At 46.9% G+C, this 15,576-nt stretch overlaps 1 protein-coding gene across 5 annotated transcripts; it reads left to right on the forward strand.

Annotated features, from left to right (window-relative positions):
* The first annotated feature begins 11,147 nt into the window (after window positions 1–11,147).
* Window positions 11,148–14,145, forward strand: LOC135398492 (uncharacterized). Of its 5 annotated transcripts, none has more exons than XM_064629900.1 (9): window positions 11,148–11,384; window positions 11,446–11,645; window positions 11,780–11,887; window positions 11,950–11,997; window positions 12,112–12,144; window positions 12,332–12,488; window positions 12,568–12,630; window positions 13,044–13,696; window positions 13,983–14,145. In XM_064629900.1, exons 1-6 carry the CDS (start codon window positions 11,341–11,343, stop codon window positions 12,478–12,480), a joined length of 582 nt encoding a protein of 193 aa, XP_064485970.1. In that variant the 5' UTR covers window positions 11,148–11,340; the 3' UTR covers window positions 12,481–12,488; window positions 12,568–12,630; window positions 13,044–13,696; window positions 13,983–14,145. The 5 variants fall into 5 exon arrangements, with proteins under 5 accessions (XP_064485970.1, XP_064485976.1, XP_064485981.1 ...); XM_064629906.1 differs by having other exon boundaries at window positions 13,044–13,203; window positions 13,581–14,145; XM_064629911.1 differs by having other exon boundaries at window positions 13,044–13,203.
* Window positions 14,146–15,576: the final 1,431 nt, after the last annotated feature.

Raw genomic sequence — 15,576 nt, forward strand, 5'->3', positions numbered from 1 at the left:
GAATTCGATAAGTTAGTTTATTATAATACATTCCCATCCCCATTTTTTTTCTTCTTTATCACATCACCATCACCTGTCATGTATGACTGGGAGATGGAACTTGTGCTTTCCGACAGCTTCCTTGATGACATACCTTGAAGACTTTCTGTCGAGTCTGGCGGCAGGACATTGAGACACGTCTGCTCCGCTTTTGCCAACGGTGCCTTGTTCGCCGGAGAAGCCGCCTGTCTTGGAGATCGCGAGCCTCAGGACTTGAAGACTTCTCATGAACGCTTCGTGACCAACTCTTTGCCCCATTTTAACCCCATTTTCGTCTTTAAGCCTCGTCGTTGACCCTGTAACGTTCTCGACTGACTTCAGTACCTGTCGACCGCCAGAGCAGCACGATTCTTGTCTGCTTGCGGATGATGTACGCACTGAGTCAGAAATGTGATGTCTTGTATGACAGATTGGTGTCGGATTGGCTTAACACGTTCCACAACTCCATTGCCCTGCTTGCAGTATCACATCATCATCACCCGTCACGTATAACTGGAAGATAGAACTTGTGCTTTCCGACAGCTTCCATGAAGACGTACCTTGAGGAGTTTGTGTAGAGTCTTGCGGCAGGACATTGAGACAGGTCCTGCGCCGCTCTTGCCAACGGTGCCTTGTCCGCCGGAGAAGCCGGTTGTCCTGGAGATAGCGAGTTGTCTCGGGTCTTGAAGACTTCTCATGGACGTTCCGTGACCAACTCTTTGCCCCATTTTAGCCCAGTTTTCGTCTTTAAGCCTCGTCGTTGACCCTGTAACGTTCTCGACAGACATCAGTACCTGTCCACCGCCAAAACAGCACGATTCTTGACTGCTTGCGAATGGTGTACGCACATGAGGCGGAAATATGATGTCTTGTGTGACAGATTGCTGTGGCATTGGCTTAACACGTTCCACAACTTACCTGCTTGCAGTAAGATAAGTACGGTGTCATGTGTCGTACTGAGGGACATGCCTTCACTCAAGTGAAGATTATCAGAAGGTCTGGACGATTGAGACTTGGGTGGAATTTGCAAGGTGCAGAACGTTTCTCCACACATTGATACCTTTGGCATAGGCACGTCATTGTCACCGATGGCATGAACCCAAGCAGCACAATGTACTGAAAGTCGAGTGCAATAGGGGTGGACGGGTAGGTGGAAGACCTTGAACGTACTGGTGAAACCACGACCTACTTAATAAGAGAGCGACCAGGTCACTTTCCCAAATCCCTATGGAGCGGCTGTCCGCGGAACCTCCTCGCAATTTCCTCCTCTCACAGGTGAAACGCCCGCTTGGCGCGCTGCCCACATTCCCTAAAACAGGGGGACTCCGCATGGGACATGTGACGAGGTGGTGTTCGTATTGACTCGTGTACATCTTTTCGACGTCCATATTGATTTGTAGTGTACAACATCGACTCCTGTGCTCGTTTTGTCGGGGTATACTTTACATGGACGCCGTTTATTTTGTTTTCTCGTGCGATGACATATTGGTACACAGCACAAGGTACTTCATTTGATACCACGCCGTCCTTGAAAAGCAAGTTCCCCCATACCTGGGAGAACTTGGGAGGTACCCGGGTTCGAGTCCCGGAGCTGGATGTGCAGTGTGGATTTTTTCGTGGGTTTTCATCAGACACTTTTAGACATATCTCCGCACAATTCCCTTGAAGTTGCCCCAGGACGCGTTTTCCTCCAGGGCTTTAGTCGTGACGTTGCCCACATCTGTGAGGCAGACAACAGTGAGCCCTTTCACCACCCCCACCCCCATATCGCTGTAAAAAAACTATCAACTCATTGGCGATCCAGCAGTGGAGACAATCATGCTCTGGCACGTGGAAGTGCGCGCAGGGACTGAAACCGGGGCGAAACCGAAGACGACTTCGAACCCAAATTTCTTCCATATCCACATCTGCAATCCACCATTCGCAACTAACCAAAGCTGCAACCTGAACCGAATTATGTGATTTCGGTTACCGGTTCATAAGAATATGCCCACGCGTGAACGCGATCAGCTTGGGATGCGATATATATTTCTTTACAACTCTGATTAGTGGCGTTGAACGTGCTTCTGCGACATCCACGCAGCAAGCAGATACATCCTAGAGAAAACCGAAAAAGTACCGGTTCAACTGCTTGATTACCGGTAACCACAAGCATTAAAACGGCGAGCCTCCTACCTGTTACCGCTTTCAGAGTTCTGACACTGAACCGTAACCAAACGGATATCCGCTTCGGTTCCAGTCCTTCAGTGATAGACTAAAAGTCCCGGTTTCACCATCACCAATTAGCATTTGAACCGAGAACAACTTTCCCTTAACTTGAATTTAACGCTTAACAATGCTACACTAAAGGAAGTTACTGTCACTGGAATATTCATCAGATCACGCAACGCTGGATCTTAGTCCAAAGTTAACCACTGTTGGTAAAAAAGGGCCATAGGTTAAGAGCAGTTCCTGCTGCTCTTCCTGTGGCGATACGCTCCTGTATGCCGTTATTTAAATTTAAGATTAATTTAAAGTTGGTGCCATCACGCACTGAACGTCTGTATGTACACACTCGGTATCTCCAAAGTGAATTGTTGTAGGAAATCTCTTCTACATGCTCAAAAAGAAAAGGAAGAAATGTTAGTAATATGGTAAGGGGCAAAGTAAAGTGACCGCAGTTGAATTGCAAGGTTTGGGAGAAATATCTCAGATGGATGACAGCACACTTTTTCGCTTTTCACGCGAGGAAGCATCTTGCCCTGCAAAAAGGCACTACGGAATAAACCATGCTCATGTGAACTGAGGTCTTCGTGGCGGTTTGGTGCGTAAAGATTACGATATGTTTGGCAAAAAAAAAAAAAAAAAGAAGGTACAAATATCTGACGCGGATGCGAAGAAGTCCGTAGAAAGCTACCGCATAAGCACTACAACCCCCATTGAAGTAGGGAATGTCGGCAGCGCCACCAATGCTCCTGCGGCAAACATGTGAAACTAAAAAGCCGGCGCTGGAAGGGGGGTCAAGTGAACTGGTCGTTCTCTTATTAAGTAGGTCGTGGGTGAAACTAAAGAACATTGATAAGACACATACCGTCCACCCCTATTGCACTCCACTTTCGGTACATTGTGCTGCTTGGGAATGCATGTTTCCCGCTTGATCGGTTTCACTCTTGCAGTGGGAGTGACCTTACGGTATGTCTCCCTGGTTGTTTTGGACACTTCTTGTGTGTTGTCGCATCGTATTTTGAGGCTCGTCCGGGGCCTGTAGGGCTGAGGGCGTTACACTGTGGTATGCTTGTACGTCGATTGCGTCGCAGTCGAGAATTCGCTTATATCGGCTTGCTTTTGGTGTTTTCGCCTGCACGTTTCGCTGTGTCTAGCTGTGGTACTGCATTCTTTGTCGGGGGCGTTCTCCTTGTGCGTCGTCGTTGCAGCGACAATGTAGAAGGTACCTTCAAAGCACCAATCCAACTCCTTGGAACTTAAAGAAGACAAAGGCAACCACACTGGGACATCTTCTAACGAAGAATGCTTCAACCTGTACACGCTAAAGGGACCATCTACAAGTAAGATAAAGCCAATCATGCTCAAATTGAAGTGGGCTGGAGTTGTGCTAGATATGGAGCTCGACACAGGATCTCTAGTTTGTGTGATCAGTGAAGACATCTACAGGAGACATGCCACGGCATGGCCGCCTATTTCGCCATGCGACATTAAACTGTCGTGCTACCTTGGAACTTTGCCTGTTCTCGGTGTTCTCAGACTGACAGTTGGACACCTGGGTAGAGAGATTGACGGACAGCTATATGTAGTCGATTGCTCCGGACCAGCCCTGGTAGGAAGGGACCGTATAGACGCCTAGAGTATTCTGGATCACAACATCAACGTCCTGCGAACACCGCATGATGCCACGATCGACAACCTCACAAGTGAGTTCAACGACATATTTGAGCCTGGCCTAGGGGTGATGAAAGAAAAACCTGTACATCTTCACGTACGTCCCGAAAGCACGCCAAAGTATTTCAAAGAACTGCCCATGCCTTACGCATTGCGCGACAAAGTAGCAGAAGAGCTAGACAGACTGTCAAATGAGGGAATCATCACACCTGTCAGCCACTCGCTCTGGGCGACGCCAATTGTACCTGTGCAGAAGGACGGTGTACGCAGCACGTGCCTACTCCGAAGCCATACTTGTACTCTACGGCATTTTTGCTTCACTTCCAGCTTCGTACCACCGAAAGTGTATATCGTCACTTTTTCCTCGGTCACTGGGATGCATCTGAGTCTTTCTTGTACACTTCGTTGGACAAATGTGCGCTGGCTGCCCCCAACTAGTAGAAGCCTAACCAGGCAGGTTGCATCCTGGCTTTCTGTCTCCTAACTGTGCGACAGTCATTCGATAGATGAAATCGTTTGACGCGGCGGAGACATGTGCTTTTACGTCTCAACTTTTCCTTCTTCTCAGCCAATGTGAGTGGGAAAGAGCACTTTTCTAGTTCATGGTCGGGCGACCAACAAAATACACAACTCTGCTGTCAGTCCGTTTCTACGCGTGTATGGAGCGCTGTTGCACTTGGAAGCTGTGTCTTCACCATTCTTTTGTGGCTGTCATCGGTCGTTGAACTTGAAACGATATGCCGGCTCGTCACTCTAGTCTGCAGATCCGCTTCCCAGAAATCAATTAACTGCTTGAGTTTATACACTCAAGGTGCTTCTGTTGTAGACTGCGTACGGAAGTATTGCTGCACTAACTCTTCGGGGGTGAAGTAATGCACTGTAGGACTCAGACCTGACGTTCAAATTCTCCAAGCTGCGAATATGTGACTGAAGGTCGTCGTAGAGTTTGCGTAAGTCTTGCACGTTGTTTACATTCTTCACGGGTTTTAAATTGGACAAATAACTCGTATGCTCGATGATGATGTCGTAATTGGCGTAATGCTTAGGTCGGAGATAGCAGACGCCGCTTGGCCGACGATATATGATCTGAGGTACTTAAACCTGTCTATCTTGCTAAGTTGAGCATTGTGAATTTTACATTGAAATTGATCCCAGAAGCTTTGCCATCGTTCAATATCGTCATTATACTTCGGGATATCTAGATTTTGGCAGCCTGGCTGTGGCATTGCCATGAATGGTACCTCGCTGGTTAACTGCATCTACAACTGATTGAGTATGTCGCTCAAGAGCCAGCTTGCAGTCCGTCTTCGCCCTCGAAATCGATTCCTCGCACGTAAAAACAGAAGCAAACTCTTGGTCACGTTGTAGGAGTAGATTGTACTTCTGCTGTACCTCACCTTCTGGAAACGGCGTTGCTTGCAGGTCCTCGGCTATGTCCTGCACAAGCTTAGTTACGGCGGCTCGAACAGTAGCACGTTTCTTCTTCAATCGTTCCATTCTCTCAGCGTCTGAATGAAGTGCAGAGCATCCAATATCGTCGGAGAACTGTGAGAACTTCTTCTCTGCTTGACTTCGCTGCTGCCTTTCTTCCCGGGTTTTCGGTACCAAAATGTGGCCGAAAGAATGGACAGACGATCACCCAACCCATTACACCGTTTATTCGACGTAAAAAGAAAACAGGAAGAGACTTTGCGAGCTTAGACGCGCTACATATATACTTCGTCGTCGTCCTTATTTCTTTTTTTTTTACGCCGAAGTTGTTTAAGGTGCACACGTCGAGAGAATGCCGCTTCAAAGGAAAATGCTCAAGATGCGGAGGTCGGCATGCTGACACCATATGTGACCAGGGGCGGATCCAGACCCTCGGTTTGGGGGGCGGGGGGCGATTTCTTTGTCGGAGCGCGTAATGGGGGAGGGGGAGAGGGAAATTCAATGTATAAACTGACGTTTGGGAGGGGAGCGATCGCCCCCCCCCCCCCTTGGATCCGCCACTGTGTGTGACTCCAGCTGGTCTGCAAGACAGGCGGGGAACGGCCAGGTCACGAAAGTAGAAGCGACTCAAAGCCCGGTTCTTGTGGCACCCACTTCTCATGCAAGCACAGTCCTCCTACAAACGTTTCGCCGGTGGAGATTGTCGGGCACAAAGTGCGAGTGCGTCAGAGGAATATTCGTTAGCTGAAGTTCCCGCACCTTCATCCGCGAAGACCTAGCGCGCCAGCTGGTTAGAAAGACGTGGGGCACATAGCTATTCGAAACACTGCTTTCTCAGCGAAGTCGGACTCCAAGCCCCTTAAACGACGCGTTGTCGAAATAATTGTACGAAGTCTGTATGGCCAAGACGGCCATCGTCATGCCTGTCATTTTTAAAGACATCTCAGCGCCACCTGTGGACAACGAGCACATACTTGCACTGCAGGACAACGGCAAACACGTCGCAAACATGGTGGCGTTTCCTGGACTTCGACTGACCTCTGGGGAAATTCGAGGCTACAGGAGTTGTCAGGAGCTGATCGCCGTCAACTCGAAGTTCGTATAGACATTCCACGACCCAAGCACCGTGAAGGCACTCGTTCCACATAAGGCCAGAAGCCTGATTTGCGTGCTGAAGACTGGCATTGACTACATGTCTCGGCAGGAAGAGGTTCTACTGAGGAGGGGTGGCAGATCGAGGTTATCGGGGTCAGCGAAGCGTGTACTTCGACGATAGTGGATGGCGCCGTCTTATCAGAGTTACGTCGAACCGTAAAGACAGTGGACGAACGTGAATTTCGCCTTCCGTGGAAGACGGTCAACGTTCCCCCTGCACGTCAGTCGCCTTGTTGCAGAAATAAGGCTCTTCCGGTTGGATAGCCGCATCGTTACTGACGAGACCCCCTTCAAAGAGTACGACCGGAACATTCGACAGTACGTAGAGAACGGACGTGCTGAACCGTTCCCAAATACGCAAGGCGAGGCCGCTAACCATGTATATTACATCGCCGTAAAGCCATGCCACCCGACTCAGCGTCAACGAAAATGCAAGTCCCTGGTTCGATTCCGGGTTTCGGCACCAACAGGATGTAGAGTAACAGTCCCCAGAGAACGACTAAAGTAGGCATAATAAAAAAAGAACGTTTTTGGGTGCATCAAGCTACAACACTACAAAAAAAGATTCCAAGACCGTGGTAAACACTCGCGAGGAAAACTCCGGTCCTCAAGTCCTCAGGTCCTCCTCAAAAGGCATACTTGTAACATCTTTCCTCGCCGGATGAGTGACACAGTCGTCGTTTTTTCTCCGTACGTTGGATATAACGTAGTTTCAAAAAAATAAACGACAAAAGTTCCAAAATCTCGGAAAATATATATAAACTCAAAAATTCCTCTGCATATGCCAAAAAGTAAACTTGGAAAACCCGGAACCCTACATCTACCCAAACTTGCCCTGCGATTGTCGGCGTACTTGGAGCACCCAAGGAGCGTGTGCTCTGTGTCCTTTACGACTTCACAGTGACTGCAGTTGGGAGAAGACGACTTGGCCAATTTGTATAGAGCCATCGACCGCTGTATGTACATTCAGTCGTAGCCTATGTAGAAAAGACGCAGTTTGTCGAGAGAAGGACGGAGGTACTCGAAAGCGTCCCAGGCAGCACACGACATCGGGCCGATGTCTGTAGCAAGTTGGGCATGTCGGCCCGATATATTTCTGACACTGCCAACTTGTGGCCGATATACAACAGAAGTTGGCAATGTCGGCTCAATGTTGACAAAAAGAAAACGACATGGTGCCGACAATGCCAACTTCCAGCAGATATCCCGCTGAAGTTGGCAATGTCGGCTCGATGTTGATCGAAATCAGCGACATGTAGCCGACAATGCCAACTTGCAAGAGATATCATGCTGAAGTTGGCAATGTCGGCTACATGTCGCTGACTTCGATCAACATCCAGCCGACATTGCCAACTTCAGCGAGATATCTGCTGGAAGTTGGCAATGTCGGCTCGATGTTGATCGAAATCAGCGACATGTAGCCGACAATGCCAACTTGCAAGAGATATCACGCTGAAGTTGGCAGTGTCGGCTGCATGTCGCTGATTTCGATCAACATCGAGCCGACATTGCCAACTTCAGCGAGATATCTGCTGGAAGTTGGCAATGTCGGCTCGATGTTGATTGAAACCAGCGACATGTAGCCAACAACGCCAACTTGCAACAGATATCACGCTGAAGTTGGCAATGTCAGCTCGATGTTGATTGAAACCAGCGACATGCAGCCGACAATGCCAACTTTCAACAAATATCATGCTGAAGTTGGCAATGTCGGTGTTCTGTTGTGTCAGTTCGTTACCTGTTTGCGGGCGCAACTTGCATGTCTGGTGCTCTTCACAGAAGTGGCAATTAAATATAAAATAAATAGCACATTATACTGACTGAAAATGAAAAAACATGCCCTTAATTTTGCATGGCACACCACGTAAACGTAGGAGGACATTCGCAAATTAGTGTCCTGCATCCTTCGCAGCTTGGCAAAAATCCCTGGTGAAATTGCAGAGACGTAAGGAGTAGCATTGATGAGCATGACCACGTCACTCGGGGTTCCAAAGAGAGTAATTTATCTATTTGCAGGAAAAAGTTGCAACGAAATATGTTTTCACAAATGTCTGGTGCTCTTCACAGAAGTGAAAATTAAATATAAAATAAATAGCACATTATACTGACTGAAAATGAAAAAACATGCCCTTAATTTTGCATGGCACACCACGTAAACGTAGGAGGACATTCGCAAATTAGTGTCCTGCATCCTTCGCAGCTTGGCAAAAATCCCTGGTGAAATTGCAGAGACGTAAGGAGTAGCATTGATGAGCATGACCACGTCACTCGGGGTTCCAAAGAGAGTAATTTATCTATTTGCAGGAAAAAGTTGCAACGAAATATGTTTTCACAAATGTCTGGTGCTCTTCACAGAAGTGAAAATTAAATATAAAATAAATAGCACATTATACTGACTGAAAATGAAAAAACATGCCCTTAATTTTGCATGGCACACCACGTAAACGTAGGAGGACATTCGCAAATTAGTGTCCTGCATCCTTCGCAGCTTGGCAAAAATCCCTGGTGAAATTGCAGAGACGTAAGGAGTAGCATTGATGAGCATGACCACGTCACTCGGGGTTCCAAAGAGAGTAATTTATCTATTTGCAGGAAAAAGTTGCAACGAAATATGTTTTCACAAATGTCTGGTGCTCTTCACAGAAGTGAAAATTAAATATAAAATAAATAGCACATTATACTGACTGAAAATGAAAAAACATGCCCTTAATTTTGCATGGCACACCACGTAAACGTAGGAGGACATTCGCAAATTAGTGTCCTGCATCCTTCGGAGCTTGGCAAAAATCCCTGGTGAATTTGCAGAGACGTAAGGAGTAGCATTGATAAGCATGACCACGTCACTCGGGGTTCCAAAGAGAGTAATTTATCTATTTGCAGGGAAAAGTTGCAACGAAATATGTTTTCACAAATGTCTGGTGCTCTTCACAGAAGTGAAAATTAAATATAAAATAAATAGCACATTATACTGACTGAAAATGAAAAAACATGCCCTTAATTTTGCATGGCACACCACGTAAACGTAGGAGGACATTCGCAAATTAGTGTCCTGCATCCTTCGCAGCTTGGCAAAAATCCCTGGTGAATTTGCAGAGACGTAAGGAGTAGCATTGATGAGCATGACCACGTCACTCGGGGTTCCAAAGAGAGTAATTTATCTATTTGCAGGGAAAAATTGCAACGAAATATGTTTTCACAAATGTCTGGTGCTCTTCACAGAAGTGAAAATTAAATATAAAATAAATAGCACATTATACTGACTGAAAATGAAAAAACATGCCCTTAATTTTGCATGGCACACCACGTAAACGTAGGAGGACATTCGCAAATTAGTGTCCTGCATCCTTCGCAGCTTGGCAAAAATCCCTGGTGAATTTGCAGAGACGTAAGGAGTAGCATTGATGAGCATGACCACGTCACTCGGGGTTCCAAAGAGAGTAATTTATTTATTTGCAGGGAAAAGTTGCAACGAAATATGTTTTCACAAATGCCTCGTGCCGTAGGACATAGGCCAGGCATGGTAAACATCTTTGTTGTCATGAGTAACGTCTGAACTTTATGTATGATGTCACAGTTGTCATTGGCACAACTGGCATTGCTATCTGGCGTCGCATATCACTGCATCCAGCTTTACACTCATGTGTGCCCCCTTGAACTGGATACCCTCGGTCATGAGACGCTGCACTTCCTCCAGAAACGGCGTCAGAAATGTGTCAAGATTCGGTGACTTCCCTTTACCACAATACAGGCTCACTAAAAATGGCTCTTGATTGCTATGATTTGCTACCCTGCATAAAATGGGCCAAAGCACGTTGAAGAACTTTTATACAGGGGAAGGCCGTCAATATTTGCTTGCAAACGGATTTCGCTGGGGAAAATCCCCACTCCAATGCACTCCAAAATACCAGCATCCAATCCGAAGTGGGCAAATGTGCCATCATGTTGCAAAGGAGCTCTTCTTTGCGTCCCCAGTATGGTTCTGGCGTCTGTTGGAATGTCGTGACCGCAGAACCTCAAGAGGGCGGCGATATCCTTTACGCAGGCATGCGTCAGATTATGCTTGAGGGAAATCCTTGCTAGTCTCGAGACTACGCTGTCCTCAAAATTTTCTTCATGGCTTTCACAATGCTCCGCTGCTACATCGTCACTTAACTCGTCCCGCGAGAGCTCAGAGTCCGTCTCAATCGTAACTGGATGGTGAACGCTTGTTTTATAATCTGCATCAAAATGTCCAGGTTCTGATTGCGGATGAGTGCCTCGTTCACACGTATGAAGCGAGTTACTGTTCACTATTTCACTCACAGTGTCTTCTAACTCCCTCCGCAATGGACGGTATCGACTCCACCTCGACATGATGCGTGCATTTCACACGGAACATGTAATAACTAAAAACCGCTAATGACTTGGAAAGAGGCACAACCAGACGAAAATGAGCGGCAACACAAACGTCGTAACGACTGCGGAAGCAACACGAGATGCTGATGATGCTTTCACACATTTCATCATTTCATAGAGATGTTGGACACAAAACAGAGACACTTTGTTGTTGTTTTCGCTCAAATTTTGCATTTCTTGCTAGATTTTATCTTCTTTGCGAAAAAATCTTCAAATCACAACATCACAATCTGTAGCAGCATTTCCGCTTCCTGTTCCGGGAATCCCGCCTTCCTGTATTGCGCGTGTTGTTATTAGCGGCATTTTCGTTCTGGCTCTCTTGATATGTGTTGTCTTTCCCGCTTCGTTTGATATATACTGTACCTTTCGTGCTGTGCAGAGTATGTGCAGTGTTTTTTGTGAGTCTGGTACCTAGTATAGCGGCGTCATTGTAAGTTGCGGAAGTTTCTGTGCAAATTCCTCGATATGGCACCTGTATCATCAAAGCAGCAGGAGACGCACAAAATGAGGTGAGCTTTCGTGAAAGTTACCATTATTTATTTTTTGTTTTAACGTCCTCATGTACTTCAGCAAAACCTACACCGTGGTCAAGTTCACTCAGGGTCAGAACGAAACCGTGGAATTCGTTCCCACAAAATGGATCGTCGGCGGAAAGTTGTGCCTGTGGCCGGCAGGCAAACCGAATTCACGATTCACACAGATGATAAAGGACCGCTGCGATCCTGAAGATGACTGGACGCTGTGCGCGTGTGTGTGCATGGCATCTTTCAGTAAGTTTATTTAATACTTGATACATGATGGCCCCACACTTGGAATATATGGCAAAATGTTTGCTTATTGGATACTTCAAAAATGTGATTATTGCTCTGAACACTATTGTTGGAATGCATGTTCTTTGTGCCAGACAGTTACAAAAGAGCAAAGAAAAACGCTAGGGAGGCAGAATATACTTCTCACCTAGATACCGAATCCAGTGAAGAGGAGGATGCAGGTACCCAGGATACAGGTCCAGGTACCCATCTCAGGCACACTTATTGTAGGCGTGTGTTATATGAAATGTGTTCTCTTCTGCAGCCGATGTAATCCCTCCACCGAGGAAAAGGCTGCGGTTGCCATCACCACGTAGGCAATACTTCTCGCTTTTAATGATTGTGTTCTTTTTTTCTTCTTTGTGTGTGTGTTATGTGCATGCTGTGTTGTGTTGTATGACACACAGTAGCATTTTTTTTTTTGCAGCTTGTGATGTGATACACCTGAACGGCAGTCCTCGTAAGTATTAACTAGTTTATTGTCGAAAATTGGTGTTGATCTCAACCAAAAGAGGTATTGAAGAGAAGGGCTTGCGTCATCTAAAATGTGGTAAACCAAGAATTCAAGTTTTAAACAAGTGTGCTGATGGAATTGTATGATAGAACCCGTGCACGCTTAATTCAGCTTAATTGCTTTTAATACAAAGGCACCGTGACACCACCGCCTCCTCCGAGCAGCGGGCCCGTCGCACATCTGCCTCCATCAAGCAGCAGGCCTGTGACGCCGTCGCCTCTTCCGAGCAGTGTTTGGTCCAGCCATGACGCACCCTTCCAAGGACACTGTAAGCCCCACTGATATTACAAGTATGTATCTTCTTTCGTACTGTAGCCTAGAAACAGCCCCCTAGCATGTTCATTGCTATATCATGAGCATATATTTCAGGCTCTTCACCAGGCAACACCAACACTCAGACACTAGCTCAAAATGCTGAAGTGTGCGTTACGCGTAAGTCACATGACGGCTTCTACGGGCTGCTTGAAATTTGCTGAGTGACAGCATCATGAGATGTAAACAGCAAGCAGTATATTATGCATGCAGTGTGACTGCTGTGAGTGAATGTTTCCCATCATTTATCCGAAGCATAACTGTCACTGTCAACGTCTTCTCATCTGCCGATGTGCTCTTTGCACGTGGAGAGGGTTTTTTAAATGTGTGCAGACAGAGCCTTGCGCATGCTCTGGCTCTGTAGGTCACCTGCGCTCATCGTTCTTTCGCAGAAGCTTGTTATATTCATTGTAGGTACTTGTAGGCACATTTAAGTTACTTGTGAAAGCTGTACTGTCATATGATAATTTGCCTATCCAGCTTGTGACTTCTCCATAAGAAAATGCAACCTAAATTGTTTGCATTCGCTCTAGGTGGACCGCCTTGCTATTGTTGGGGGCAGCACGCTCACTGACGTCGTGCGACTCATTATGGAGACGTGCTCCAGAAAGGCCTTGCAACAGCAGGTGACAGTTGAAGGCCGTAACGGCAAAAAGGCCTTCAAGGGCACGCAGTTGTTCGCGTGCATAATTGGTGAGTAATATATGGCATGGTTGTTTCCATTTGCTTTTGCTTTGTATTACATATCTTTCCTAACCATAGAAACCTTAAGTAGTTCCGGCAATACATAGTCTGTCTTTAGTTTTTGTTTTAATCCGCTCTGTGACAGTGCATTGTTATGTCTTCAGTGCTATGGCACCTGATTGAACTACATACCATAAAGATGCTTTTGCTGTTATTGGACAGATTATTTCTAGCCATTTGCATGAACAGAAGTCTCAGAATAATATTCATGTCATGAACTTCAGCATATTTGCCAGTTTTCCAAGCACATGTTGCCTGGAGAGAACAGTTTCTCTGCATAGTATTTGTTGGAATTAAATATTACGTAGAGGGCTGTCGAAATGCAGGCACTGCACCCTGTGGTTGTATGTTGCTATGATGATGAGCAACGTCAACAACAGCAGCAGAGACGTGCACCAGAAACTCCCTTCAGGGGATACACGTCACTTCACTTGTATGCTTGGTGAGTGGTGTTTGGGTGGTTTTCCTCGGCTGCAGGTCATATGCTGCATGATGACTGCAGTAGAGCCTCATATAATACCAATGACAGTGTAATTGGTTATGTCATCATAGTTGCACTTTTTGTAACATCTGGTTGCAGAAGAATGAAAAAAAAAACTATATATATATATGAATATATAGTGTAAATTTCTGTGGACGAGGGATGCTTCTCCCTTGCCAGTCCCTGGATGTGGCATATGCATTTTCCGCAAGGTAATTAATCTGTTGTTGTGTTTGTTTTTCAAAAGTGGCTGTCCACAAGCGCATGCAGTCCCTGGGCATCACGGTCACAGACAAGGAAATAACTGCCCGTATTGGCAGGTATTTGACGTGCGCCATTGACCGGGAAGGTGGTCGAAAGGAAAGACTGCATTCAAAACAGTAAATAAAAATATATGGTATTTTTCCTCAGACTTGCCTGTCTGTTGTGTTTTTTCGGGATCAGCAAGATGAAATACACAATTATCCAGCACGGCACACAGCACAAATATGAATATACAAATTAAGTCGGCTTGACATCACCTACACAGCGGCAGATTTTGTCTGTATCATGTCGGCATATGACATCGGGCCAACTCCGGCACACGATGTCGGGCCAACTCCGGCACACGACGTCGGGCCAACTCCGGCACATGACGTCGGGCCAACTCCGGTGGATGTTGCAGACCGGACATCGGACCGACATTGGGAATGTCCGTAGATGCACATCGGTCCGATGTCGGTCCGATGTCTGCGTGCTGCTTGGGGTAACTCCGGGTCAACCCTGTACAACAACCCTGTACAGCAGCGAAGACCGAGCAGGTCCTGTAAGCGAAAAAGCGTTGTACGTTGGCTGAGTTCGCTAATCATCCTCTTTACTTCGCCTTTGGTGAGGTAAGGGGACCTTAGTTGGACGTGACTGTATTTGGGTGCCCGGCGTGCAGCAGCCTCCGCAGCCGCGTTTCCGGCAATGCCACAGTGACCAGGGATCCATTGAAACCTGATGCTATGTCCGTTTGAGATTCGAAGCTGAGGTGATCTGTTGCACCCGTGCCCTTTTAACGTCTATCTCAGGGATCACGAACGCACATGACGAGACAGATGTCGTTGTTGATGCATCAGTGAGGAAATCTAGACTGCGGGCTGTCGGAAGACTTGGGTCGATAACCCTTCCTGCCGGGTAGTCCCGGGACACTGACCCTCACTTCCGGAGGCTGTAGGGCCCATGTAGGAAGAGCTCGGTATGCGTAATGCTTATGTTAAGTATATATAATATACGGCAGCGCCAGTGCCTAAATAGCATAAGTGAAAACGGAGTTGGAGCTCGCAGTATGGCTCTAAGCAGAGGATGGCGATGGTGACGCGTTGGAAGTTGTGCATAGTGGCGAAACGATTCCTGCATCCTGAGAAGTTGTACAGGTGGTTCTCCTGCCTCTGCCATCGCTACCACGTTTGAGGTTCCACGAGGAACGCCAAGACACAGCTTTACACCATTTGCCAGTATGGTCTCTAGGGCCCTCTTATTTCTGAAGCAACGGTATGTGGTACGCTAGCATCCGGCTTAAGAAGGCGCGCCGAACACTGAGCATTGCTTTGGTGGAGGTGCCCCACCGAGAGACACATAAATATCGCAGTGCGGTCGACTCTCTGCTCTTGCCTTTAGGCAGCGCACCTCCGCAGCAAACGACAAACTCCGATCCAGGGTGACCTCAAGGAACCACAAGGAATCTATGATGTAGTGGTGATGGAATCTAGTCGGCGTATTTGGTACCCACCGATATGAAGTTGAAATTTCTGTAGATGCCGCCGTGTAAAAGGCATCATCACAGTTACTTTCTGATGGCACGCCCATATGTGTCTCTG

Source organism: Ornithodoros turicata, chromosome 1 (assembly GCF_037126465.1).
Source record: "Ornithodoros turicata isolate Travis chromosome 1, ASM3712646v1, whole genome shotgun sequence".
In the NCBI taxonomy this organism is placed as follows: Eukaryota; Metazoa; Arthropoda; class Arachnida; order Ixodida; family Argasidae; genus Ornithodoros; species Ornithodoros turicata.